This window comes from Scyliorhinus torazame, chromosome 16, assembly GCF_047496885.1.
Source record: "Scyliorhinus torazame isolate Kashiwa2021f chromosome 16, sScyTor2.1, whole genome shotgun sequence".
NCBI classification, from domain to species: domain Eukaryota; kingdom Metazoa; phylum Chordata; class Chondrichthyes; order Carcharhiniformes; family Scyliorhinidae; genus Scyliorhinus; species Scyliorhinus torazame.
The window spans coordinates 56,158,444-56,185,242 of record NC_092722.1 but is presented as its reverse complement, the minus strand read 5'-3'; the positions used below and the strand labels follow the sequence as shown (position 1 = coordinate 56,185,242).

Here is a 26,799-nt window from a genome sequence, read left to right as displayed (position 1 = left end):
GGGGACCCCCCCAGTGCTCCGGTCTTTCCCCTATGTCGTCTCCACTGTCCCCAAATCTTCAGTGTAGCTACCACCACCGGACTCGTGGTATAGTTCCTTGGTGAGAACGGCAATGGGGCTGTCACCATCGCCTGCAGGCTGGTCCCCCTACAGGACGCCCTCTCTAATCTCTTCCACGCCGCTCCTTCCTCCTCTCCCGTCCACTTACTCACCATTGAAATATTAGCGGCCCAATAATACTCACTTAGGCTCGGTAGCGCCAGCCCCCCCTATCCCTACTACGCTGTAAGAATCCCTTCCTCACTCTCGGAGTCTTCCCGGCCCAAACAAAACCCATGATACTCTTTTCTATCCTTTTGAAAAAAGCCTTCGTGATCACCACCGGGAGACACTGAAACACAAAAAGGAATCTCGGGAGGACCACCATCTTAACCGCCTGCACCCTCCCTGCCATTGACAATGCTACCATATCCCATCTCTTGAAATCTTCCTCCATCTGTTCCACCAACCGCGTCAAATTTAGCCTGTGCAATGTGCCCCAATTCTTAGCTATCTGGATCCCCAGGTAACGAAAGTCTCTTGTTACCTTCCTCAACGGTAGGTCTTCTATTTCTCTACTCTGCTCCCCTGGATGCACCACAAACAGCTCACTCTTCCCCATGTTCAATTTATACCCTGAAAAATCCCCAAACTCCCCAAGTATCCGCATTATTTCTGGCATCCCCTCCGCTGGATCCGCCACATATAGTAGCAGATCATCCGCATATAAAGATACCCGGTGTTCTTCTCCTCCCCTAAGTATTCCCCTCCATCCCTTGGAACCTCTCAGCGCTATCGCCAGGGGCTCAATCGCCAGTGCAAACAGTAATGGGGACAGAGGACATCCCTGCCTTGTCCCTCTATGAAGCCGAAAATATGCCGATCCCCGTCCATTCGTGACCACACTCGCCACTGGGGCCCTATACAACAGCTGCACCCATCTAACATACCCCTCTCCGAACCCAAATCTCCTCAACACCTCCCACAGATAATCCCACTCCACTCTATCAAATGCTTTCTCGGCATCCATCGCCACTACTATCTCCGTTTCACCCTCTGGTGGGGCCATCATCATTACCCCTAACAACCTCCGTATGTTCGTGTTCAGCTGTCTCCCCTTCACAAACCCAGTTTGGTCCTCATGAACCACCCCCGGGACACATTCCTCTATTCTCATTGCCATTACCTTGGCCAAGACCTTGGCATCTACATTGAGGAGGGAGATTGGTCTGTAGGACCCGCATTGTAGCGGATCCTTTTCCTTCTTTAAAAGAAGCGATATCGTTGCTTCTGACATAGTCGGGGGCAGTTGTCCCCTTTCCTTTGCCTCGTTGAAGGTCCTCGTCAGTAGCGGGGCGAGCAAGTCCAAATATTTTCTGTAAAATTCAACTGGGAATCCGTCCGGTCCCGGGGCCTTTCCCGTCTGCATGTTCCTAATTCCTTTCACCACTTCTTCTACCGTGATCTGTGCTCCCAATCCCATCCTTTCCTGCTCTTCCACCTTGGGAATTTCCAGCCGATCCAAAAACTCCATCATTCTCTCCCTCCCATCCGGGGGTTGAGCTTCATACAATTTTTTATAAAATGTCTTAAACACTTCATTCACTCTCTCCGCTCCCCGTTCCGTCTCTCCATCTTCGTCTCTCACCCCCCCTATTTCCCTCGCTGCTCCCCTTTTCCTCAATTGGTGTGCCAGCAATCTGCTCGCCTTCTCTCCATCTTCATACTGTACACCCTGCGCCTTCCTCCATTGTGCCTCTGCAGTGCCTGTGGTCAGCAAGTCAAATTCCACATGCAGCCTTTGCCTTTCCCTATACAGTCCCTCCTCCGGTGCTTCCGCATACTGTCTGTCCACCCTCAAATGTTCCTGCAACAACCGCTCCCGTTCCTTACTCTCCTGCTTCCCTTTATGTGTCCTTATTGATATCAGCTCCCCCCTAACCACCGCCTTCAACGCCTCCCAAACCACTCCCACCTGAACCTCCCCATTGTCATTGAGTTCCAAGTACTTTTCAATGCATCCCCTCACCCTTAAGCACACCCCCTCATCCGCCATTAGTCCCATGTCCATTCTCCAGGGTGGACGCCCTCTTGTTTCCTCCCCTATCTCCAAGTCTACCCAGTGTGGGGCATGATCCGAAATGGCTATAGCCGTATATTCCGTTCCCCTCACCCTCGGGATCAATGCCCTACCCAACACAAAAAAGTCTATGCGTGAATAGACTTTATGGACATAGGAGAAAAACGAGAACTCCTTACTCCTAGGTCTACTGAATCTCCACGGGTCCACCCCTCCCATCTGCTCCATAAAATCCTTAAGCACCTTGGCTGCTGCCGGCCTCCTACCAGTCCTGGACTTCGACCTATCCAGCCTTGGTTCCAACACCGTGTTAAAGTCTCCCCCCATTATCAGCTTTCCCGTCTCTAGGTCCGGGATGCGTCCTAGCATTCGCCTCATAAAGTTGGCATCATCCCAGTTCGGGGCATACACGTTTACCAAAACCACCATCTCTCCCTGTAATTTGCCACTCACCATCACGTATCTGCCCCCATTATCCGCCACTATAGTCTTTGCCTCGAACATTACCCGCTTCCCCACTAATATAGCCACCCCCCTGTTTTTCGCATCCAGCCCCGAATGGAACACCTGCCCCACCCATCCTTTGCGCAGCCTAACCTGGTCTATCAGTTTCAGGTGCGTTTCCTGTAACATAACCACATCTGCTTTAAGTTTCTTAAGGTGTGCGAGTACTCGTGCCCTCTTTATCGGCCCGTTAAGCCCCCTCACGTTCCACGTGATCAGCCGAGTTGGGGGGCTTCTCTCCCCCCCCCCCCCCCCCTTGCCGGTTAGCCATCATCTTTTTCCAGCTTCTCGCCCAGTTCCCACGCGGCTGTATTTCTCCCAGACGGTGCCCCCCCGCCCATCCTTTCCCGTACCCACTCCCCCCCTTTCCCCAGCAGCAGCAACCCAGTAATCCCCCCCCCCCCCCCACTAGCGTAATTACTCCCCCCATGTTGCTCCCAGAAGTCAGCAAACTCTGGCTGACCTCAGCTTCCCCCCGTGATCACGGCTCGCCCCGTGCGGCGCCCCCCTCCTTCCTGCTTCTCTATTCCCGCCATAATTATCATAGCGCGGGAACCAAGCCCGCGCCTCTCCCTCGGCCCCGCCTCCCATGGCCAACGCCCCATCTCCTCTCCCTCCCCACCTCCCCCCATCACCACCTGTGGGAGAAAGAAAAGTTACCATACCGCAGGATTAATCATACAATCCCTCTTCGCCCCCCCCCCCACTCGTCCCGCCACTTTGTCCAAACGTTCGTTTTCGTAGTCCAATCATTCCAATTTTTCTTCTACAATAAAAGTCCACGCTTCATCCGCCGTCTCAAAGTAGTGGTGCCTCCCTTGATATGTGACCCACAGTCTTGCCGGTTGCAGCATTCCAAACTTTATCTTTTTTTTGTGAAGTACCGCTTTGGCCCGATTAAAGCTCGCCCTCCTTCTCGCCACCTCCGCACTCCAATCTTGATAGACGCGGATCACCGCGTTCTCCCATTTACTACACCGAGTTTTCTTCGCCCATCTAAGGACCATTTCTCTATCCTTAAAACGGAGAAATCTCACCACTATGGCTCTGGGAGCTTCTCCCGCTCTCGATCCTCGCACCATAACTCGGTATGCTCCCTCCACCTCCAACGGACCCGTCGGGGCCTCCACTCCCATTAACGAGTGCAGCATCGTGCTCACATATGCCCCGACGTCCGCCCCCTCCACACCTTCAGGAAGGCCAAGAATCCTCAAGTTGTTCCTCCTTGCGTTATTTTCCAGTGCCTCCAACCTCTCCACAGATCGTTTCTGGTGTGCCTCCTGTATCTCCGACTTCACCACCAGGCCCTGTATGTCGTTTTCATTTTCTGCTGCTTTCGCCTTCACGACCCGAAGCTCCTGCTCCTGGGTCTTTTGTTCCTCTTTCAGCCCTTCAATCGTCTGTAATATCGGGGCCAACAACTCTTTCTTCATTTCCTTTTTTATCTCCTCCACGCAGCGTTTCAAAAACTCTTGTTGTTCAGGGCCCCATATGAAACTGCCACCTTCCGACGCCATCTTGGTTTCTGCTTGCCTTCCTTGCCGTTGTTCCAAAGGATCCGCTGCAATCCGGCCACTTTCCTCTCCTTTTTCCATCCGTGTCCAGGGGGAACACCCTTCTGGTTTACCACACGGTGTTTTCAGCCGTTAAAATTGCCGTTGGGGCTCCTATCAAGAGCCCAAAAGTCCGTTTCACAGGGAGCTGCCGAAACGTGCGACTCAGCTGGTCATCGCCGCACCCGGAAGTCGGGGGGGGGGGGTGAATTTGTGGGATGAAGGGGGGAAAAAGGGGGAAAGAGAAGACTTCCCAGATTGTTAAACCTGCGACCCTGTAACTTCTCTCTTCCCCATGTCGTGGGGGAGGGGGTGAGGGAGGATGAGGAGCTGTGGGCGCCGGCCATTGGGGGCGGGGCCAAAAGGGGAAGCTCGGGCTTTGTTCCCGCGCTATGGTAATCATGGCGGGAACAGGGAAGCAGGAAGGAGGGGGCCTCGCACAGTGTGAGCCGAGGTCACGGGGGGAGCCGAGGTCGGCCAGAGTTTGCTGACTTCTGGGAGTAACATGGGGGGTGCAATTACGCTACCTTGGGATCTATCGGGGGGGGGGCGTTAACTGGGTTGCTGCTGCTGGGGAGAAGGGGGAGCTGGTATGGGAGGGGGGGTCGGGGCGGGGGGGGGGGGGGGGGAAGACAGCGACGTGGGAACCGGGTGAGGAGCTGGATTGAAAAAGGAAATGGCTAGTCGTCAAGGGGTCACACCTAAAGAAACTTAAGGCAGATGTGGTTATATTTCAGGAGACGCATCTGAAGCGGACAGACCAGGTTAGACTTTGCAAAGGATGGGTGGGGCAGGTGTTTCATTCGGTGCTGGATCCAAAAAACAGGGGGGTGGCCATACTAGTGGGGAAGCGGGTAATGTTTGAGGCAAAGACTATAGTGGCGGATAGTGGGGGCAGATATGTGATGGTGAGTGGCAAACTGCAAGGGGAGGCGGTGGTATTGGTGAACGTGTATGCCCCGAACTGGGATGATGCCAATTTTATGAGGCGTATGTTAGGACGCATCCCGGACCTAGAGGCGGGAAAGTTGGTAATGGGTGGAGACTTTAATACGGTGCTGGACCCAGGGCTGGACATAGAGGTCCAGGACCTGAAGGAGGCCGGCTGCAGCTAGGGTGCTTAAGGATTTTATGGTGCAGATGGGAGGAGTAAATCCCTGGAGATTTAGTAGACCTAGGAGTAAGGAGTTTTCGTTTTTCTCCTATGTACATAAAGTATTTTCACGAATAGATTTTTTTGTTTTGGGAAGGGCACTGATCCCAAAGGTGACGGGGACAGAGTACACGGCTATAGCCATCTCGGATCATGCTCCACACTGGGTGGACCTGGAGATAGGGGAAGAAAAACAACAGCTTCCGCCCTGTAGAATGGACATGGGATTATTGGCAGATGAGGGGGGGTGTTTAAGGGTGAGGGGGTGTATTGAAAGGTACTTGGAAATTAATGATAATGGGGAGGTACAGGTGGGAGTGGTCTGGGAGGCACTGAAGGCAGTGGTTAGAGGGGAGCTGATATCTATTAGGGCACATAAAGGAAAGCAGTAGGGTAGGGAAAGGGAGCGGTTGTTGAAAGAACTGCTGAGGGTGGACAGACAATACGCGGAGGAACCGGAGGAGGGACTATACAGGGAAAGGCAAAGGCTACATGTAGAATTTGACTTGTTGACTATGGGTAAGGCAGAGGCACAATGGAGGAAGGCACAGGGTGTACAGTACGAATATGGGGAGAAGGCGAGTAGGTTGTTGGCCCACCAACTGAGGAAAAGGGGAGCAGCGAGGGAGATAGGGGGGGTGAGAGATGAGGAGGGGGAGATGGAGCGGGGAGCGGAGAGAGTGAATGGAGTGTTCAAGGCATTTTATGAAAGATTATATGAAGCGCAGCCCCCGGACGGGAAGGAGAGAATGATGTGCTTTCTGGATCAGCTGGAATTTCCCAAGGTGGAGGAACAGGAGAGAGTGGGGCTGGGAGCACAGATTGAGACGGAGGAAGTAGTGAAAGGGATTGGAAGCATGCAGGCGGGGAAGGCCCCGGGACCAGACGGATTCCCAGTTGAATTCTATAAGAAATATTTGGACTTGCTGGCCCCGCTACTGATGAGAACCTTTAATGAGGCGAGGGAAAGGGGGCAGCTGCCCCCGACTATGTCAGAGGCAACGATATCGCTCCTCCTAAAGAAGGAAAAAGACCCGCTGCAATGTGGGTCATACAGGCCCATTTCCCTCCTGAATGTGGATGCTAAGATCCTGGCCAAGGTAATGGCAATGAGGATTGTGTCCCGGGGGTGGTCCATGAGGACCAAACTGGGTTTGTGAAGGGGAGACAGCTAAATACAAATATACGGAGGCTGCTAGGGGTAATGATGATGCCCCCACCAGAGGGGGAAGCGGAGATAGTGGTGGCGATGGATGCCGAGAAAGCATTTGATAGAGTGGAGTGGGATTATTTGTGGGAGGTGTTGAGGAGATTTGGCTTTGGGGACGGGTATATCAGGTGGGTACAGTTGCTGTATAGGGCCCCGATGGCGAGCGTGGTCACAAATGGACGGGGGTCTGACTATTTTCGGCTCCATAGAGGGACGAGGCAGGGATGTCCTCTGTCCCCGTTATTGTTTGCACTGGCGATTGAACCCCTGGCCATGGCACTGAGGGGTTCCAGGAAGTGGAGGGGAGTACTTAGTGTGGGGGGGAGAAGAAGAACACTGGGTATCTCTATATGCAGACGATTTGTTGCTATATGCGGCGGACCCGGCGGAGGGGATGCCAGAGATAATGCAGATACTTGGGGAGTTTGGGGATTTTTCAGGGTATAAACTGAACATGGGGAAAAGGGAGTTATTTGTGGTGCACGCGGGGGAGCAGAGCAGAGAGATAGAGGATTTACCGTTGAGGAAGGTAACAAGGGACTTCCGGTACCTGGGGATCCAGATAGCCAAGAATTGGGGTACATTACATAGGCTTAATTTAACACGGTTGGTGGAACAGATGGAGGAGGATTTCAAGAGATGGGACATGGTGTCCTTGTCATTGGCAGGTAGGGTGCAGGCGGTTAAAATGGTGGTCCTCCAGAGATTCCTTTTTGTGTTCCAGTGCCTCCCGGTGGTGATCACAAAGGCTTTTTTCAAAAGAATTGAGAAGAGCATTATGAGCTTTGTGTGGGCTGGGAAGACCCCGAGAGTGAGGCGGGGATTCTTGCGGCGTAGTAGGGACAGGGGGGGGGGCTGGCACTACCGAGCCTAAGTGAGTACTACTGGGCCGCCAATGTTTCAATGGTATGTAAGTGGATGGGAGAAGGGGAGGGAGCGGCGTGGAAGAGAATGGAGAGGGCGTCCTGCAAGGGGACTAGCCTGCAAGCAATGGTGACGGCGCCGTTGCCGTTCTCACCAAAGAAATACACCACAAGCCCGGTGGTGGTGGCTACATTGAAAATTTGGGGGCAGTGGAGACGGCATACGGGAGGGACGGGAGCTTCGGTGCGGTCCCCGATAAGAAACAATCATAGGTTCGTTCCGGGGAGAATGGATGGGGGATTTGGAGCATGGCAAAGAGCTGGGGTAGTACAATTAAGAGATCTATTTGTAGATGGGACGTTTGCGAGATTGGGAGCGCTGACGGAGAAATATGGGTTGCCCCAAGGGAATGCATTTCGGTATATGCAATTGAGTGCTTTTGTGAGGCAACAGGTGAGGGAATTTCCGCAGCGCCCGACACAGGAAGTGCAGGATAGAGTGATCTCAGAGACATGGGTGGGGGACGGTAAGGTAGCGGACATATACAGGGAGATGAGGGACGAGGGGGAGATCATGGTGGATGAGCTGAAGGGAAAACGGGAAGAGGAGCTGGGGGAAGAGGAGCTGGGGGAAGAGATCGAAGAGGGGCTGTGGGCAGATGCCCTACGCAGGGTAAACTCTTCGTCCTCGTGTGCCAGGCTTAGCCTGATACAATTCAAGGTCTTGCACAGGGCGCACATGACCGGAGCAAGGCTCAGTAAATTTTTCGGTGTAGAGGATAGGTGCGGGAGATGCGCGAGAAGCCCAGCGAACCACACCCACATGTTTTGGTCATGCTCAGCACTGCATGGGTTCTGGGTGGGGGTGGCAAATGTGCTTTCGAAGGTGGTGGGCGTCCGGGTCGAGCCAAGCTGGGGGTTGGCTATATTTGGGGTTGCAGAAGAGCCGGGAGTGCAGGAGGCGAGAGAGGCTGATGTTTTGGCCTTTGCGTCCCTAGTAGCCCGGCGAAGGATATTGTTAATGTGGAAGGAAGCTGAACCCCCGGGCGTGGAGGCCTGGATAAACGACATGGCAGGGTTTATAAAACTGGAACGGATAAAGTTCGCACTAAGAGGTTCGGCTCAAGGGTTCACCAGGCGGTGGCAACCGTTCATTGACTATCTCGCAGAACTATAAAGGAACTGGGAAAGTAGCAGCAGCAACCCGGGCGGGGGGGGGGCGGAGGAAGAGGGCTCGGGTGGGTCCTCAGGGGTGTTTTTGTATGGACATTTTTACTTGGATATGTATATTGGCTTGTTTGACTTTATTATTTGGGAGAGTTAATATTTTGTTATGGCAGTTGCCATTTAGTTTATATATTTATTTATTTGTTAAAAACGGTCACTATTATTTATATTGTTTTATTGTTGTAAAAGGGAAAAATTTTTGTACTGTTTGGTTTGGCCGGGGAAAAAAATTTGAATAAAATATATATATATATTTTTTAAATATCTATACATTGCCCAAGGCAGTGATTCGCCAATCAACTGCAGTTTACAATCCTCAGCATATTTCTCCATGACTATGTTTATAGTAATGATCAGAAGTCTCACCAAGATTCACATCACAGATAATTAGCATCTTAACACAACTTGAATTGAAGTCCAGGAATTGATTTATGTGGGTAAAAATATTATACACTTTGGGACAGGGTAACAGTGAAATGTGAGGTCAATGGAAATTCCAGAGTACTTTTGACACAACTAAAAATATCCAATAAAGGACAATTTTCAGTGGATTACTCGATCAACAGAAACCACATGGAACGGTCAGGATGGATGCCATAGGGAGTGATTGCCACTCTGGCGACAGAACTTAGAAACAGATGCCAGAAATATACTCCATTTTGTACTGTCTCTGTTGATTTGAAGCAACGTCAATAGTCCACAGATATCCACAATGGATACATTCTAGTCCTTGCCCTGGGAACTTGCACAGTACGGTCATCAGGAATTCTGGCAAACCGTTCCACTAAAAATAAGTAATAGATTTGCCTGGATTTGAGACCACATTTTTTTCTTTCATACAGAAAGACGACCTTTGTGGCAGTTCTACAAATCTATCAGCACGTAACATGCAAGAGAAAGGGACCTTCACAAACGCTCAAGTCAGTAGATGCCTGCACCAGCAATCTTCAGAATGCTGTAAATCCCTATTGAGAACCATTATAAATATTTGGAAGGAAGTACAAGAAATTACATGAAATAGTGCCCTATTGACAACTATTTCTTTCATACACACACTTGCCAAAGCAAATAGCTGTTCGACTGATTATACGTGCTTTACACTTGCCGATATCTCCTTGCGTCATCTGCAAAGTAAAAATGGTATTTGAAATAAACTATTCAGCACTGAGTCAGATGTCTACAGTCCAGGAGTATGGCTAAAGCAACAGTCAGTAACTAGGCTTAAATTTGCCAGAACCCATATTACACTGAATTTCTTCTTGACAAACAATTCCTGTACATATGAAACATAGCCCTGTAAAGCACAATCCAATCCTCATGATAAACCCAAATTATTACCCCCTCTGACATCTTATGTTTCTCCCCTGAAATTGCGAGTAAAATTCCAGACTTTCTGCTATCTCATCCAAGCAATTCATGTTCACATCTAGTCAGAAGTCAAACAACTTTTCAACCATGGAGACATCATAGCCTAACTCTAGCTCGACATTACAAGCAGAGACAGGAGAATTTACAATTACTTTGCGCCTAACTTCACAAAGATACAACGAATCTCCCAGAAATACTAGGGAACCAAAGGACTTGTGAAAATATGGAATTGGAAGAAATTAGTATTAATAAAAAGGTAGCACTTGAAAATGTAATTGGATTGAAAGTTGACCTTCCTAGACCAGAAAAGCTGCACCCCAGAGTATGAGATAGGTACAGGGTAGAGAGATATTGGATGTATTATCTATCAAAATTCAATAGTTTCTAGAAAAGTTCCTACAGACCAGAGAGTAATAAATGTGACCCCATTATTTAATAATGGACAGGAGAGAAAATGGAGAGCAACAGATCTGTTTCTTTGACAACAGTGGTGGGAAAAATGTTTGTATCGGTTATAAAGGATGTGATAGCTGGACACTTATAGAAAATAATATGATTGGGCTGAGTCAACATGGCCTTGGGAAAGGGAAATCATGTTTGACAAACCTTTTGGAGCTTTCTGAGGATGTTACTTGTAGCATAGACAAAGGAGGACAAGTGGACGTAGGACATTTAGATTTTCAGAAGGCTTTTGATCAGATCCCACAAAGGAGATTAGTAAACAAAATTAGTTCACTCGAGATAATAATAATCTTTATTAGTCTCAAAGTAGGGTTACATTAACACTGCAATGAAATTACTGTGAAAATCCCCTGGTCACCACACTCCGGCGCCTGTTCAGGTACAGAGAGAATTCAGAATGTCAAAATCATTTAACAGCATGTCTTTCGGGACCTATGGGAGGAAACCGGAGCACCCGGAGGAAACCCACGCAGACACAGGGAGAACGTGCAGACTCCGCACAGACAGTGGCCCAAGCCGGGAATTGAACCAGGGCCCCTGGCGCTATGAAGCAACAGTGTTAACCGTTGTGCCACCCATTGGGGGAAATATACTGCACAGAACAGACAAAACAGGGTAGGAAAAAGCAGATCATTCTCAGAATGGCAGGCTGTTACTAGCAACAATTAGTGCTTGGGACAGGAATGTTCACAATCTATACAAATGGTTTGGATGTAGGGACCAAATGTAATAGTGCAAATTTGTTGATGACACAAAACTCAATAGTGCAAATTTGTTGATGACACAAAACTCGGTGGGAATGAATATTTTGAGGAGGTTGCAAGGAGGCTTAAAGGAGATTTGGACAGGCTAAGTGAATGAGCAAGAACATGGCAGATGGAATGAAGTGAATAAGTGTGAGGTTATCCACTTTGGCAGAAAAATAGATGGGTAGGGCATTTCTTAAATGGTAACGGGTTAGGAAATGTTGATATACAAAGGGACCTCGTTAATGGTTCAAATAGTTAGCATGCAGTTGCATTGATCAATTAGGAAACCAACTATTTTTTTGGTCTTCATCGCAAGAGGATTTGGGTATAGCAGTATGGATGTCTTGCTGCAGTTGTGTATAGTTTTGGTACTGGGTTTTTGAGCACAGTTTTGGTTTCTATCTCAGGAAGCCTATACCCGTCATAGAGAAAGTGCAACTGAGGTTCACCAGGATAATCCCTGGGATGGTGGGATTGTCTTATGAGGAGAGGTTGAAGAAAGTGGGACTGCATTCTCCAGTTTTTCCAAGTATGAGGCGCAAACTCCTGGAAACTCAAAATTTGTACAGGATGTGACAGGGGAGATGAAGGTAGGCAAGGGGGGGTGGGGGGGGGAGATAATCTATAACTAGGTGACAGTCTCAGAGTCACGGACAGGTCATTTAAGACGGAGTCATAGAGGTTCACAGCACAGAAAAGGCCCAACGCATCTGCACCGGTCAAAAACAATCACCCAACTATTCTAATCCCTTTTTTCAGCACTTGATCCAAAGTCTTGGATGTTGTGGCATCGCAAGTGCACATCTAAATACTTTTAAGAATGTTATCAGGGTCTCTGCCTCCAACTTTTCACGCATCGAGTTCCAGATTCACACCACCTTCTGGGTGAAAAGGTTTTTCCTCACACCCCCTCCAAATCTGTTGCCCCTTACCTTAAATCTATGCTCCCTGGTCATTGACCCCTACATAAATGGGAAAAGTGTCTTCCTGCCCACTCTATCTATGCCCCTCATAATTTTATACATCTCAATCATGTCTCACCTGCTCCCAGGAAAACAACCCCAGTCTATCCAATCTCTCTTCATCGTTAAAACTCTCCAGCCCAGGCAGCATCCTGGCAAATCTTCTCTGCACCCTTTCCCATACTATCACATCCCTCTTATAATCTGGATTCCAGAACTGCACACAAAACTCAAGCTGCCTAACCAAAGGTTTACACAGTTCCAGCATAACCTCCCTGCTCTTAAACATTATGCTTCGGCTAATAAAGGCAAGTATACCCTATTCCTTTTTAACCACTGCATCTACCTGCCTTGCTACCTCAAGGGACCAATGTACAGACACACCAAGGTCCCTCTGATCCTCAGTGCTTCCCAGGGATCTACCATTTATCACATACTCACTTGTCTTGTTTATCCTGCCCTAGTGTATCACCTCATACTTATCCGGATTAGATCCCATTTGCCACTGATCAGCCCATCTGACCAGCCCATCTATATTCTCCTGTAACAGGCTATCCTTTCTGACTATTTACCACCCACCAATCTTCGCATCCTCCGCGAACTTACTGATCAACCGCCCGCCATTCATTTCTAAATCATTTATATAAACCACAAACAGCAAGGGCCCCAACACTGATCCCTGGGGTACCCAACTGGACACTGGCCTCCAGTCAGAAAAACACACGCGACCATCACACTCTGCTTCCTGCCACTCAGCCAACTCTGGATCGAATTTGCCAAATTTCCTTGGATGCCATGGGCTCTTACCTTCGCTATCAGTCTCCCATTTGGGGCATTATCAAAAGCCTTGCTGAAGTTCAAGTAGACTACGTCAATTGCATTGCCTTCACCTACACACCTGGTCATCTCTTCGAAAACTTCAATCAAGTTGGTTAGACATGACCTCCCCTTAATAAAACCATATTGACTGTCCTTGATTAATCCCTGCCTCTCCAAATGCAGATTAATTCTGCCCCTCAGAAATGCTTCTAATACTCTCCCCACTACTGAGGTTAGATTGACTACCTGTAGTTTCCTGGTTTATCACTTCCTTCTTTCTTGAATAAGGACACCACATTGGCTATCCTCCAGTCCTCTGGCACCTCTCCTTTTGCCAGAGAGGAATTGAAAATGATTGCTAGCGTCCCTGCTATTTATTCTCATGCCTCACTCAAGCATTACCACTATGGTCCTTAATGGGCCCTACGCGTTCCCTAGTTATCCTCTTATCCTAATGTACTTGTAAACCAATTTAGGATTTTCCTTGGTTTCACCTGCCAGTATCCTTTCATGGCCCCTTTTTGCTCTCCTAATTTCCCTTATGCACATTCTATATGCTTCATGGGTTTCTGCTGTTTTAAGCCCACAATACCTGCCATAAGCCTCCCTTTATTTCTGTCGTGTTGGGTGTTCTGATGCACAAATGATCCAACACGGCTGTAGATGGTACAACTGTTTTATTGTCTAAACAACGGTTATAACTAACTACTGGCTTGGGTACGTGCTTCACCAGCTAACCTGTGGACCCAGCCCTATCACTATCTTAGTGAGGCATTCAGCACATGGTCTATGTCTGGGTGGCACGCTGTGAGCTCTGTGCTCTGAGCTATCTCCTGGTGGAATGAGCAGGAACTGTGGTGTTCCCTGTTTTATAGTGAGTGTGCTCTCACTGGTGATTGGCTGCGATGTTATGTGTGTGCTGGTTGGTCCAACTGCCTGTCCATCAGTGTGTGTGTGTGATTGCACCATGATATGCTGATGTGGATATCATGACAATCTCCTTATCCAATGCGGTTTCTCCTTCATTATCCGGGGTTCACTGGATTTGTTGGCCCCACCCTTTTTCTTGATTGGAATATGTTGGCCCTGTATTCTCATTTTTTCCTTCTTGAATGCGTCCCACTGTTCTGTCAGATTTACCTACCTAAAAGTGTCTGCTCCCAGTCCACTCTGGCCAAATCCTATCGGATCTTATTAAAATCGGTCTTCTCTCAGTTTCGAACTTTGATTTCAAGCCCATCCTTGTCCTTTCCATAACAATCTTGAATCTAACGGTTATAATCATTGTCTGCCAAATGCTCCCCCACTGATACATCAAACATTTGCCCGGCTTCATTACCTAAAATAAGCTTCAGGACCACCCCTTCTCTTGTAGCTCCTTCTATGTACGGACTTAAAAAGTTCTCTTGGATGCATTAAGAATTCCGCTCCCTTTAAACCTTTCCACTATGACTACCATAGTTAATGCTGGAGAAGTTGAAACGCCCCACTGTCACCACCCTATCATTTTTCCATTTCTCTGAAATTTTCCTACATATCTGCTCTTCTATTTCTCTCTGACTGTTAGGAGGCCTATAGAACACTGCCAGCAATGTGATTGTTTCTTTTTGGTTTTTAAGTTCTAACCACGTGGCTTCACTTGAAGAGCATTCAAAGATGTCGTCTCTCCTTACTGCTTTAATTGATTCCCTGGTCAAAACGGTGACACCCTCCCCTCTTTTACCTCTTTCCTGGTCTCACCTGAAGATGAGCAATTTATTCACTCAGAGGATGGATATTCTTCGGAATTCTCTACCCCAGAGGGGTGTTGAAGCTCAATCATTGAACATGTTTAAGACAGAAAATGATAGATTCTGGATACTAATGACATCAAAGAGATGTGGGGGAAATGGCACACAGATGATCAGCCATGATCTGTTTGAATGCTAGAGCATGCTTGACGGCTGAAAGGCCTACTTCTGCTCCATTTTCCTATGTTCCTCTGACATCCATAAATATGATGTGGAGATGCCAGCACTGGGCTGGGGTGGGCACAGCAAGTCTCACAACACCAGGTTAAAGCCCAACAGGTTCATTTGAAATCTCAAACTTTCAGAACACTGCTCCTTTATCAGGTGAAGAAGCAACGCTCCAAAAGTTTGTGATTTCAAATAAACCTGTTGGGCTTTAACTTGGTGCTGTGAGACATCTTACTGTACCCATAAATTGTGCTCTCCAAGATTGCTTAATAGGTTAACAAAAATTAGGATTTGGATCTACGGCTGAATTTCCTCCACAACGCGAGGACCCAGAGGTCAATTATTGCATCCTGCCGGCCAAAATGGGTAATCTTCCTCATTCATCTCTACATACTTTGATCCAAGTGCAAAATTGGCAGTGGAATTTGGTTGACACTTTACGTCCAAAAAGTCAAGAAATAACACAAGGTACACTACAAGTGTAAGGATTTGCATAATGTTCATCAAAAGAAGGTTGCTACTTGCATAAAATAAACTAACACCAGGTGGGCATCAATTAATCTATGCAAGATAATTTCAAAAGGAAACTACAAGACAAGAATGTCCCTGTATTGCTTCCAGATCTGGGCAGCACGATGGCGCAGTGGGTTAGCATCACGGCACCGAGGTCCCAGGTTCGATCCTGGCTCTGGGTCACTGTCCATGTGGAGTTTGCACATTCTCCCCGTGTTTGCGTGGGTTTCGCCCCCACGACCCAAAAAATGTGGAGGCTAGGTGCATTGGCCACGCTAAATAGCCCCTTAATAGTAAGGAATGAATTGGGTACTCTAAATTTAAACATTTTTTTAAAAATGTATTGCTTCCAGTGCACACGAAAATGTCAATATGAAGCTTGTGTAAGAGAGGGACTGTTCCCTGGTAACGGCAAACAAAATCAGCTGACAGACATCTCAATTTGAGAATGTGTAGTTGCTCTATAAACATAATTCTAGGAGGTTTTAATACACAAGCACGGAGGAACTCATGCTCGCCTTACCTGGATAAAATTAATTGCAGCCACTCGAAGATGTGTTGTGGCATCTCCAGTCTTGCTGAGGAGAATGGGCAATGTTCTCTCCACACAATGTGCGATTTCTACTTTGCCCAGCTTGTGCTTGGGTGCATATTGTGCAATCAACATTTTTAGTAACTTCAGAGATGCTTGGAAAACCTAAGAAAAAGGCACAAGCAAATAAAAATGATCAACACATTTTACACAAACAAATTTATCTTCATCACAAACAGCTTTTCAAAGAAACGTTTGTTTATTCAAAATTGCTGTTAAATATCATGAATTATTTCTGTGAGACTTAACCGGTGCTTTATCAAAGTTTAGTATAATAATTTGCTTTTGTACCCCATGTCTCTATTTATAAAACCAAAGATCCTGGGCGAAATTCTCCCCCAACGGCGGGATGCCCGCCGACTGGCGACAAAGCCGACGCAAATCAGACGGGCATCGCGCCGGCAAAAAGGTGCGGAAGTCTCCGCATCTTTGGCAGCCTAGCCCCAACATTGAGGGGCTAGGCCGACGCCGGAGGGATTTCCGCCCCGCCAGCTGGCGGAAATGGCGTTTGTTGCCCCGCCAGCTGGCGCGGAAATGCGGCGCATGCGCGGGAGCGTCAGCGGCCGCTGTCAGTTTCTCGCGCATGCGCAGTGGGGAGAGTCACTTCCGCCTCCGCCATGGTGGAGGCCGTGGCGGAGGCGGAAGGGAAAGAGTGCCCCCACGGCACAGGCCCGCCCGCGGATCGGTGGGCCCCGATCGCGGGCCAGGCCACCGTGGGGGCACCCCCCGGGGTCAGATCGCCCCGCGCCCCCCCCCAGGACCCCGGAGCCCGCCCACGCCGCCTGGTCCCGCCGGTAAATACCAGGTTTGATTTACGCCGGCGGGACAGGCAATTCCTGGGCGGGACTTCGGCCCATCCGGGCCGGAGAATCCAGCGGGGGGTCCCGCCAACCGGCGCGGCCGGATTCCCGCCCCCGCCCAATCTCCGGGAGCGGAGACTTTGGCGGGGGCGGGATTCACGGCGGCCAACGGCCATTCTCCGACCCGGCGGGGGGTCGGAGAATGACGCCCCCTATGAGCGGAATTCAATGGAAAAATTTCTACGTTCATTTGTGGCCGGTTTTTCAGGGAGTTTCCCGCCAGCTCTGCCGGAGATCTCCTCACTGCTATTCAATGACATTTAGTCACCTTTTTTGGTCCTTGGGAGTTTTTCACCGATTTAGCCCACAAGTAGAATTTTTTTCAGCACTGGGCAACTAAGAGTCCGGGATGCCATTTTGAAAGGGACCCAATCTCCAAGTGAGTTTGTGGGTCCCCCACACTCTCCATCCATGGGAAATGTCACCCACCACACACATGGGCACTAGCCCCCCGCCCCCCGAACAGCATCCCTCCTCTTCTAGGACCATCACCTGTCCTGCAGGTCCCTACTTACCTGTCCTGCATATTCCCACCCTTCAAACCCCCTCCCCGCTACCATTATTTCATGGGCATGACACCCCTAGGACCTGACATTTGGGAAGGGCTCGTGCCAGCTTGACCATGTTACCCTGGTAGTGCCATTGCCAAGGTGCCCACGTTCCAGGGCGTTGGCCATTCTTTAGAATGCAAAAGCCAAGAGCTGTGGAATGAGAATCAAAGATACAAGAAAACTCAAAAGAATATGAAGCAAAGAGTGAGGTCTATAAAACGGTAGCACAGGGTTAGCACGATTGCTTCGCAGTGCCAGAGTCCAGGGTTTTATTCCCGCTTGGGTCACTGTCTGTGCATTTTTATTCATCCTCATTTTTATTGACCCTTTTATAATAATAATCTTTATTATTGTCACAAGTAGGCTTACATTAACACTGCAATGAAGCTACTGTGAAAAGCCCCTAGTTGCCACACTCCGCCACCTGTTCGAGTACACAAGAGGGAGAATTCAGAATGTCCAATTCATTTAACAGCACGTCTTTCGGGACTTGTGGGACAAAACCGGAGCACCCGGAGGAAACCCACGCAGACAGTGACTCGAGCCAGGAATCGAACCCGGGTCCCTGGTGCTGTGAAGCAACAGTGCTAACCACCGTGCTGCCGTGTGGAATGAGGATGGCATGGTCCATCAAGTAAAGATGACAAGAGAGGATAATGCTTTGCAGTTATTGCAAAGAGGACATAACTTGTAATTTTGATACTTGAGCAGGGCAGAAAGTGGAGTGAAGAAATTCAAAGAGCTGCAGGAGAGGTGTGCATGGATTTGAGGAAACAACCAAGAACTTCCGAGGGCAGTGATGAGATGGATAGTTTGCAAGACACAGGCGTCAGGGATAGGTATTTAAAAGGTTTCAACAGTATCAAAAGAAAGGGACAAATACAATGTTAACCAATTTTGCACATGCATCACAGGAAGACTTGAGGAATCAAGCATAAATGTATGAGCGAAGGTCATAAACCTCATACTGGTTGTGCCCAATGTCATGGGGACCATGTTTATCATGGGATCTAAAGATGAAGCAGGTATTAGGAACAACTTTAACAGCTTTGTATATGGACTAGATAGCCTTGGTTTTGTTTTACTCTGGGTTGCTCTCATTATAAAAACTTTGTGAACTAAGATTCTGAGTTTTCTTTTCTATCAATTGTTCACTTATTTAATATGTTGTATACTGCATACAGTAATAAGTTCAATAAGTGTATTTTGCAGGTGTCTTAACCTGCAGGAAGCTGTGTGGAAAATTAGTGTTTCTGCTCCTAACGATTATCCTGTAATTACATGTTGTCCACGTGATTGACAAGCAAGGGCAAAATTGAACTTGATTGTGGGATTCTCACAGGCATGCCGACAGATTAAGATCCCAATCAAGAAAGCCACTAGACAAAGCTCCCCAAGAGTCACAGGCATAATGGAACCACACTACCCAGATCATCATTGCATTCTGGAAAATAATGGAGGTGAAAGGATAAAATTCTAAATAACATGATGGTGACACAGCAGGTGAGGAGGAGGGTAATGCTTCCAGTTTGGCAGGCACGCCGCTTTACTTTAAGTCGCCATCACTGGCTCTGCAGTGAGCTTGTTAAAGTTAATCTAAAAATGTCAAACCATAATTTCCAGTTTCCATTATTTAACAACATGGGTTTTGTAATATGTAAATTACAGACCATTTATCGAATTTGAAAATGAAATGAAATGAAAATCGCTTATTGTCACAAGTAAGCTTCAAATGAAGTTACTGTGAAAAGCCCCTAGTCGCCACATTCCGGCGCCTGTTCGGGGAGGCTGGTACGGGAATCAAACTGTGCTGCTGGCCTGCCTGCGTCTGCTTTCAAAGCCAGTGATTTAACCCTGTGCTAAACAGCCTCTTCTTCTCCAACCGCAGGAAGTCGCCCAGATTTACTTCTAGTAAACTGTTAGAAAACAAGATTATTAATTAAGGACAGACAAGTTGGTTGAGTGGGTAGATAGGTAGCAGATGAAGTTCAATATGGATGCATTTTGGCAGGAACATGAACAGACAGTATAAATTAAGAGTTAAAATTAAAATTCTTAAGGGGGTTCAGGAGAATCTATGATTCTGTGGACTTAGTTATTTCTGCCTCTTGCCAGCTTTTAATGGCATCCACGACTTATTTAATATCATATTTACTTTCCATAATGACTCTTTGGATGAATTTTGTTTGACTCCTTCAAAATAGAAAAAGAAACAAAATGCAGAATCACTAAAGTAGCATCATTTCTCCTGAAGAGCAGAAAACTAAATTTACAATAAATTTCAGTTAAAATGTCATAATTCTAATGTGGCAAAGTCAAGGCAGGCACGTGCAAAGAACCGTCATAGCCTACTAGCTATAAACTAATTCATTACATTGTGGTTGAACTCACATAATTAAAAGGGGGAGAAAAGGCTTGCATTTGCAGTATCGATCATGACAAAGGACATCCCAAATGTTTTGTAGCCAATGTATTTCAGAAGTGTAATTGTAATGCTAGAAAGTTCTCCTGACGTATAGTCTAAAGGAATCGATTAAAAAAAAAAAGGACACAGATCGACAAATGAAGCAAAAATTACCCGAGGAAAAACGTTTTCCACTGTGAACATTTATGGTTTGGAATGCTCTGTCTGCAAATGGGGTGGAGGCAGTTTCATTCAAAAGGGGATTCAAATGTTACATGAAAAGGAAGAATATGTAGGGTTATGAGAAAGTGGAGCAATGTCACTGGATGAATCTTTCATTTGGAGAACAGGTGCAGACACATTGGGCTGAATGGCCTTCTTTTGCACTGCAAAATTATGATTCTGTGAATGTCAAATTCAATGTAAAAACACAATGCCAATAAGAAATAACAGGTGGTTCAGAGAAACTGAGGCCTCTTAAAACTGACAATAGTGATGCTATATGTGTTAATGAGGAAATGGCAGACAGTGAATTAGTTTGCATTAATATTTAAATTAGTGAGAGAATAGCATGTTGGATATCCCAAAGAAACTAATGTTGAATCAGGAACAGGGACTCACCAAACTTCACGCAAGGGGCTTTTCACAGTAACTTCATTGAAGCCTACTTGTGACAAGAAGCGATTTTCATTCATTTCAAGTACATTAATTAGAAATGAAGAAAATGGCATTGAAATGTGACAAGCCCCCACAACCAAGCAGCTTTTATTCCAGGGTTTAAAGGAAGTGGCTATAAACATTTGAATGTACTTTGATCTTCCAAAGCTCTTTAATTCAGGAATTAAGCTTTTAGGTTGGAAAACTATGTCATTCCACAAAAAAGGCGAGGCAGAAAAAAAACAAAACAAAAAAAAAAAAATAGTTAGTCCAACAACTGCTGGGAAATTACCACCTTGTTACAATGAAGGATAAGTTAAATTTAAAATTTGTGGCCACCATGGATTTGTAAAGGGAAGGTCAGATCTGACAAACGTGACTAATTTTTCCTTTTGAAGAGGTTGCTAAATTAGTGGAGAGGGGAATGTCCATAGTTGTTTTTATATGAAATTCCAGAAGGCATTGGATGAAGTTCCTTATGACAGATTGTTAGCCAAAGTTGAAGCTTATGGAATTGAAAGCAAATTATTCATCTGATTAAGAAATTAGAGTCATGGGGGTTTACATAGAAAAGGCCCTTCGGCCTATTGTGTCTATGCCAGCCAAAACCAAACACCCAACGATTCTAATACCATTTTCCGGCTCTTGGCCATAGCCTTGTACGACTTGGTATCGCAAGGGCACATCTAAATACTTCTTGCATGTCATGAGGATCTCTGCCTTCATCACCGTTTCACACATCGTAAGTTCCAGATGGCCATCACCCTCTGGGTAAAAAACGTTGTTCCTCACATCCCCATTAAACCTCCTGCCTCTTACCTTAAATCTATGCCCCCGGTCATTGATACCCCCGCCAAGGATAACGGTTTCTTCCTGTCTACTCTATCTATGCCTCTCAATTTTATACATCCCAATCATGCCCCCTCTCATTCTCCTCTGCTCCAAGGAAACAACCCCAATCTATCCAATCTCACTTCATAACTAAAACTCTCCAGCCAGGCAGCATCCTGGTAAATCTCCTCTCCACCCTTTCCAGTGCTATCACATTCTTCCTATAATGTGGATTCCAAAACTGCACACAATACTCTAGCTGTGGGGCCTAGTTTGAGCATTCTCCAGACTTTGCTTTAGTAGCAGCCTGCAAGATGCATTGGCTGTGCTTTGTTGAGGTTTATTTGCATTGTGTATCAACAATTGTGCACCAAATTGAATTGCTGCAGTTACTTAGTTATAGTCACACTAATGATTAAAAAGTGTTCAACACCATTCACAATACTCTAGCTGTGGCCTAACCAACATTTTATACAGTTCTAGCATAACCTCCTCGTTCTTGAACTCTATGCCTCGGCTACTAAAGAAAACTATACTATATTCCTTCTCAAGTGCTTTATCCACCTGCCCTGCTACCTTAAGGGACCAATGTACATACACACAAAGGTACCTCTGATCCTCAGTGTTCCCCAGGGTGCTGCCATTTATCATGTATTTCCCTGCCTTGTTTGTCCTGCCCATGTGCATCACCTCACACTTATCTGGACTGAATTCCATTTGCCACTGATCAGCCCATCGATATCTTTCTGTAATCGAAGGCTATCTTTCTCACCATTTACCACCCCACCAATTTTGTTATAATCCGCGAACTTACTAATCAACCCTCCTAAATTCATGTCTAAATCATTTATATAAACCACAAACAGCAAGGGTCGAACACTGATCTCTGCATGACCCAACTGGAGACAGGCGTTCAGTCAGAAACACACCACTCGACCCTCTGCTTTCTGTCACTCAGCCAACTCTGGATCCAATTTACCAAATTTCCTTGGATACCATGGGCTCTTACCTTCGCTATCATTCTCCCATGTGAAACGTTATCAAAAGCCTTGTTGAAGTACAAGTAGACCCAATGTACTCATTTATAACCATACCTGCATCCTCTGGCTCCACACACAAATTCCCCTTTTTCTCCTTATCCAATGCTGTATGTACCTCGATACCGAGAGCTCACTGGATTTGTCGGTCCCACAAAACCAGTCTCCAGGCTATCAGAGAGCCAAAGGCCAAGTTATCGGCCTCCCACCCCACCTGAACTCCAGGATCTTCCGACACTCCAAATATCGCCAACTCCTGACTCAGAGCCACCCGTGTACCTGGAATCTCAGACATTAAATCCGAAGACTCCTTTGAAAACCCCCTCAGCCTCGGACACCCCCCCCACACACACCCCCTCTGTAATGACATCTAGTATATAATCTTTGTATATATGAATGATCATGTAGGAGTGTGTAATTACAACATCCAGCCAATAGATGGAGTAAGAGCACATCTCACAACCCACATGGTGGTCCATGTGATCTTGGAGTGAGGAGAGGGTTGGAGATCGTGAGTTTTTCCAGTAGTTCTGTGTATTGTAGTTATTTAATCTAATACTTAGCTTTTTCGGCATACTTAAGAATTCACAATTTATAGCGCAGTGTAAATAAATTCACTTTATTTAGTACAAAGTCAACATGCTCTTTGTAGCAACACTACAACCGTAACAATATTAATTTAAACAAACAAAGAACACCACATCCTCCACCCAAAAAAAAAACGGTTCATCTTCAAGACCATCATGTGGGCTCTGTGCACCACCTTAAATTGGATGAGGCTTAACCTCGCACAGGACAAGGAAGTATTCACCCTCCGCAAAGCTTCCCTCCACACCAAGGCTCCCAACTCAGCCCACAATTCTTCCTCCCACTTGCGTCTGACCTCCTCTATATACATCCGCCGGCACAAACCTATGGTTTTCACATATCGGCGCCCACAGAGACCTGCCTTCCAGTCCGAAGGCCTACTCTGGTTCCAAACCCTCAACGCTGATACTGGACGCACGGAGTATCGCAACGGCAAGAGCAGAAGGGCACCAACAGTACTCATAAGCTGATCCCCTCCACGCCGCCGCCTCCAGACTGACCCCTCCTCTACCACCCTTTTCCTAAGCATTGCGATGTTTGCGGTGTCCCCCCCACCCCGCCGATCCCTTTCTAGAAACAGCGTCCTCACCTGTGGGGCCTTCCCCAGCCACACAAACGTCAAAATCATCCCATTCATCCTTCTAAAAAAGGGATTTAGGAACAAAGATGGGTAGCTTCTGAAGTGTGAACAGAAGCTTGGGCAGCACCGTCATTTTCACTGTCTGTACACGACCTGCTAAAGACGAGGGCAACACATCTCACCTCCTGGAAGTCAGCTTTCATACCCCCCACCAATCACAGCAAGTTCAACTTATGCAGCTGGGCCCAACTCCGCGCCACCTATATCCCAAGATAACGGAAACCCACCCCAAAGACCCCATTCACCCCTCCAACACCACCTTACCTCTCTCATCCCTCACACTTCCAATCTCTCTTGCTGCCTGCTTCCTCAACTGATGCGGCAACATCCTGCTCGCTTTTTCCCCCAGAGTCATAAACCGGCCCTCTGGTCCTCCACAGGTGCCCTACTGCACCTGGAGTCTCTGGTCTCTCCTTTAACAACATCTTCTCTGGCACCACTGAGCATCTCCGGTCCACCCGGAGGACGTCCTGAACTAACATCAGCCTCTCTTCCCGTTCCACACTCTCCCCATGTGCGCGAATCCAAATAAATTACCCCCTTACTTCAATGTCTCCCACAGAGTGGAGGCCATGACCTGTATTATTCAGCTCCACAATTTCGAATGGTCCCTGAAGGTCACCCTCTCGCAGACATTCTTGTCTGCCAGAAATCCCACACCCAACCCCTACACCACCGAAGATCCACCCAGTGCGGCGTGCGGTCAGAAACCACGATTGCAGAATATTCCGAACAAGCCACCCCCACCAACGGTGCCTTATCCAGTACAGAGAAATCCATCCAGGAGCACACAGTGCACGTGTGAAAGGTGTGAAACTCCTTCGCCCTCGGCCTCCCATACCGCTAGGGGTCGGCCCCTCCCTTACGTTCCAAGAACCCCATCAGCTCTTTCGTAGCCAAAACCTTCAGGGACCCAGGACACGACCGGTTCAGCCTATGATCCAGAACTGTATTGAAATCTACCCCCATAATCAGCCGATGCATGTCCAGGTCCCGAATCTTTCTTAAAACCCGCGTCATCACACTTTGGGGCATAAACATTCAGTAGCACCACAGGCTACCTCCAACTTCCCTCTAATGAACATGTACCTGCCCCCAGGATTGGCTGATCTCAAAGGCCACCCCAGTTGTTGACCAGCACCACCGCCCCCTCATCTTCATATCCAACATTGAGTGGAACGCCTGCCCGACCCAACCCTTCCTCAGCCTCATCTAATCCCCCAGCTTCAGGTGTGTCACCTGAAGAAACACAATGTCCATCTTCAAACTCTTTTAAGTGTATGAAACACGCAACCTACCTGTTCAACCCCAGCACATTCCATGTAATCAACCAGGTCAAGGTTCGCTCCCGCTCCCATTCGTTGCCAGTCAGCCATATCCCTTCTTTACCCGGCTCCCTCCGGTCCAAGCCCTGCACTCCTCCGGGCCTTCCCCAGGATGTCCGCCGCCATCCCTCCTCAACCAACTACAGCACCGCATTATTCCCCACTTCAGCATCCCTCCCCCGTAACCAAACAAACAACCATCCCATCCCCCCTCTTGTCGACCCCCCACTTCACTCCCGTTAACTAGCCAACCTGCTAGCATGGTGCTCCCCCCCGCCCAGGGCCTCCGCCACCAGCACCATCTCCTCCAGTGAGGCCAGCTAGTCCTCATGCTCCCCCATCAACTTCCTGAGCAGGCACAAGGGGCTAAAAGCTTATTCCTTTTCCTACATTGGGTCTGGCAATTAAGTGTAACTGCAAAGGATTTAAATAGGATAATTCAACAAGTGGATGCCAGAGGGAGAAGTCAGTTTTTTTTTTAAGATGGGACAATTTAAAAAAGGGCTCCTGTAAACTCTAAACACATCTTGTTGACTTATGAAGAAAGTACTTTGCTGTCCTCTAGTGGAAATTGCAAGATACATTTAATCTACACAGCACCAAATAAATAAACAAATACTTAATCGTTTTTCTCTTTCATTATAATTGCTATGCCACACAACCTTTTATTGGGTAGACAGGCAATTTGTTTCCAGACCACAGATAGCCATCAGCATGTGTACAACAACCTGAAATGAATTATCCCTGGATTTCTCACTTCCTCATAACAACGTGGTTGACTTAAACTCAATACCTCCAAAATTGACTTTGTGCAGTGAAGAGGTCATACACAGAGATTCAATCCCTCCACGACACAGGTCAGAGCTGCAACCTTCTGCCCAAGTATCTGTTGTAGTAAGCAACTACAAACCAACCAGGTGATTTCAATATTCTCCGATGGTGCACAGCAGACAGTCCAGCTCCAGAAAATTGTTTTCCACCCAGAGCGCAGCTTTCTTTCTTACGGCTGTTTGTACAGTAACACTGGGGGAACATGAACCTCCCAGCCCCTCTTTGCCCATTCAGTGGAAATGTACCCCCGCACTTTCAGTACAAGACTGATATCTACCATTTATCAAGAATCACAGTTTTTGGCGCCACTCTCGATTCAAGGGCCGGGCGCCACTCCCGATTCAAGGGCCGGGCGCGCGTGGCATTCTCAAGCCGGTCACGGCCATTGGCTGCTTCTCCTACAATCTGGAACGTTGCGACCGATCACTTCACAACCATCCCAACACCCTCCCACCTGCTCGTTGCGACCCGCAGTCAGTTCATGAAATATTGGGCTGAAGTACAAATTCCAATTAATGTTTATTTTCCTCTACATTAATGCAGTCATGCCTAAACTCAGATGCAACACAAATCACACCTCCTGCATTAAATATCTATGTTTTCCATCATGCAATCTCTTAAAAAAAGTGAAAAACTTAATAACTTGCATCACCAGTGGGTTAACAACTCATGTCCTTGTTTAAAGAAATAACCTTTAGGAATATCTTGAGACAATCAACAGAATGGCAGGAATGCTTTTTTTTTAAAAAAAAGTAGTAATCTCACTGATCCCTCAATGGGTCTGGATTTATCCAGTAAACAATTAAATAGTTGCGACCAAAACAGGCTGGGAAGGCCGGAGGGTGAATCCCTGGTCTACTCTGCTGGAGCTAAACTCGGGCTCAACAATCTGATAAAAACACCAGCTGGGAAATGAACAAAAAGGTAGCCCTTCTGATTACTGGTCCTGTGGACAGTGACATAATGGTATTGTCGTTGGACTAGTAACCCAGAGACCCAGGGTAATGCTCTGGAGAGCCGGGT

General features: G+C 47.3%; 1 protein-coding gene across 5 annotated transcripts in view; it reads right to left on the bottom strand.

Annotated features, from left to right (window-relative positions):
- Positions 1-26,799, bottom strand: part of LOC140392826 (centrosomal protein of 104 kDa-like) — a 493,850-nt gene that overhangs the window by 402,852 nt on the left and 64,199 nt on the right. For all 5 annotated transcript variants that reach the window (XR_011935433.1, XM_072478500.1, XM_072478503.1 and 2 more), the window contains one exon: positions 15,984-16,157. Coding sequence is in view for 4 of the 5 variants with exons in the window: in XM_072478500.1 (XP_072334601.1) it covers positions 15,984-16,157 (174 nt within the window). In the remaining variant the exon portion in view is untranslated. The remainder of the gene's footprint in view (positions 1-15,983; positions 16,158-26,799) is intronic.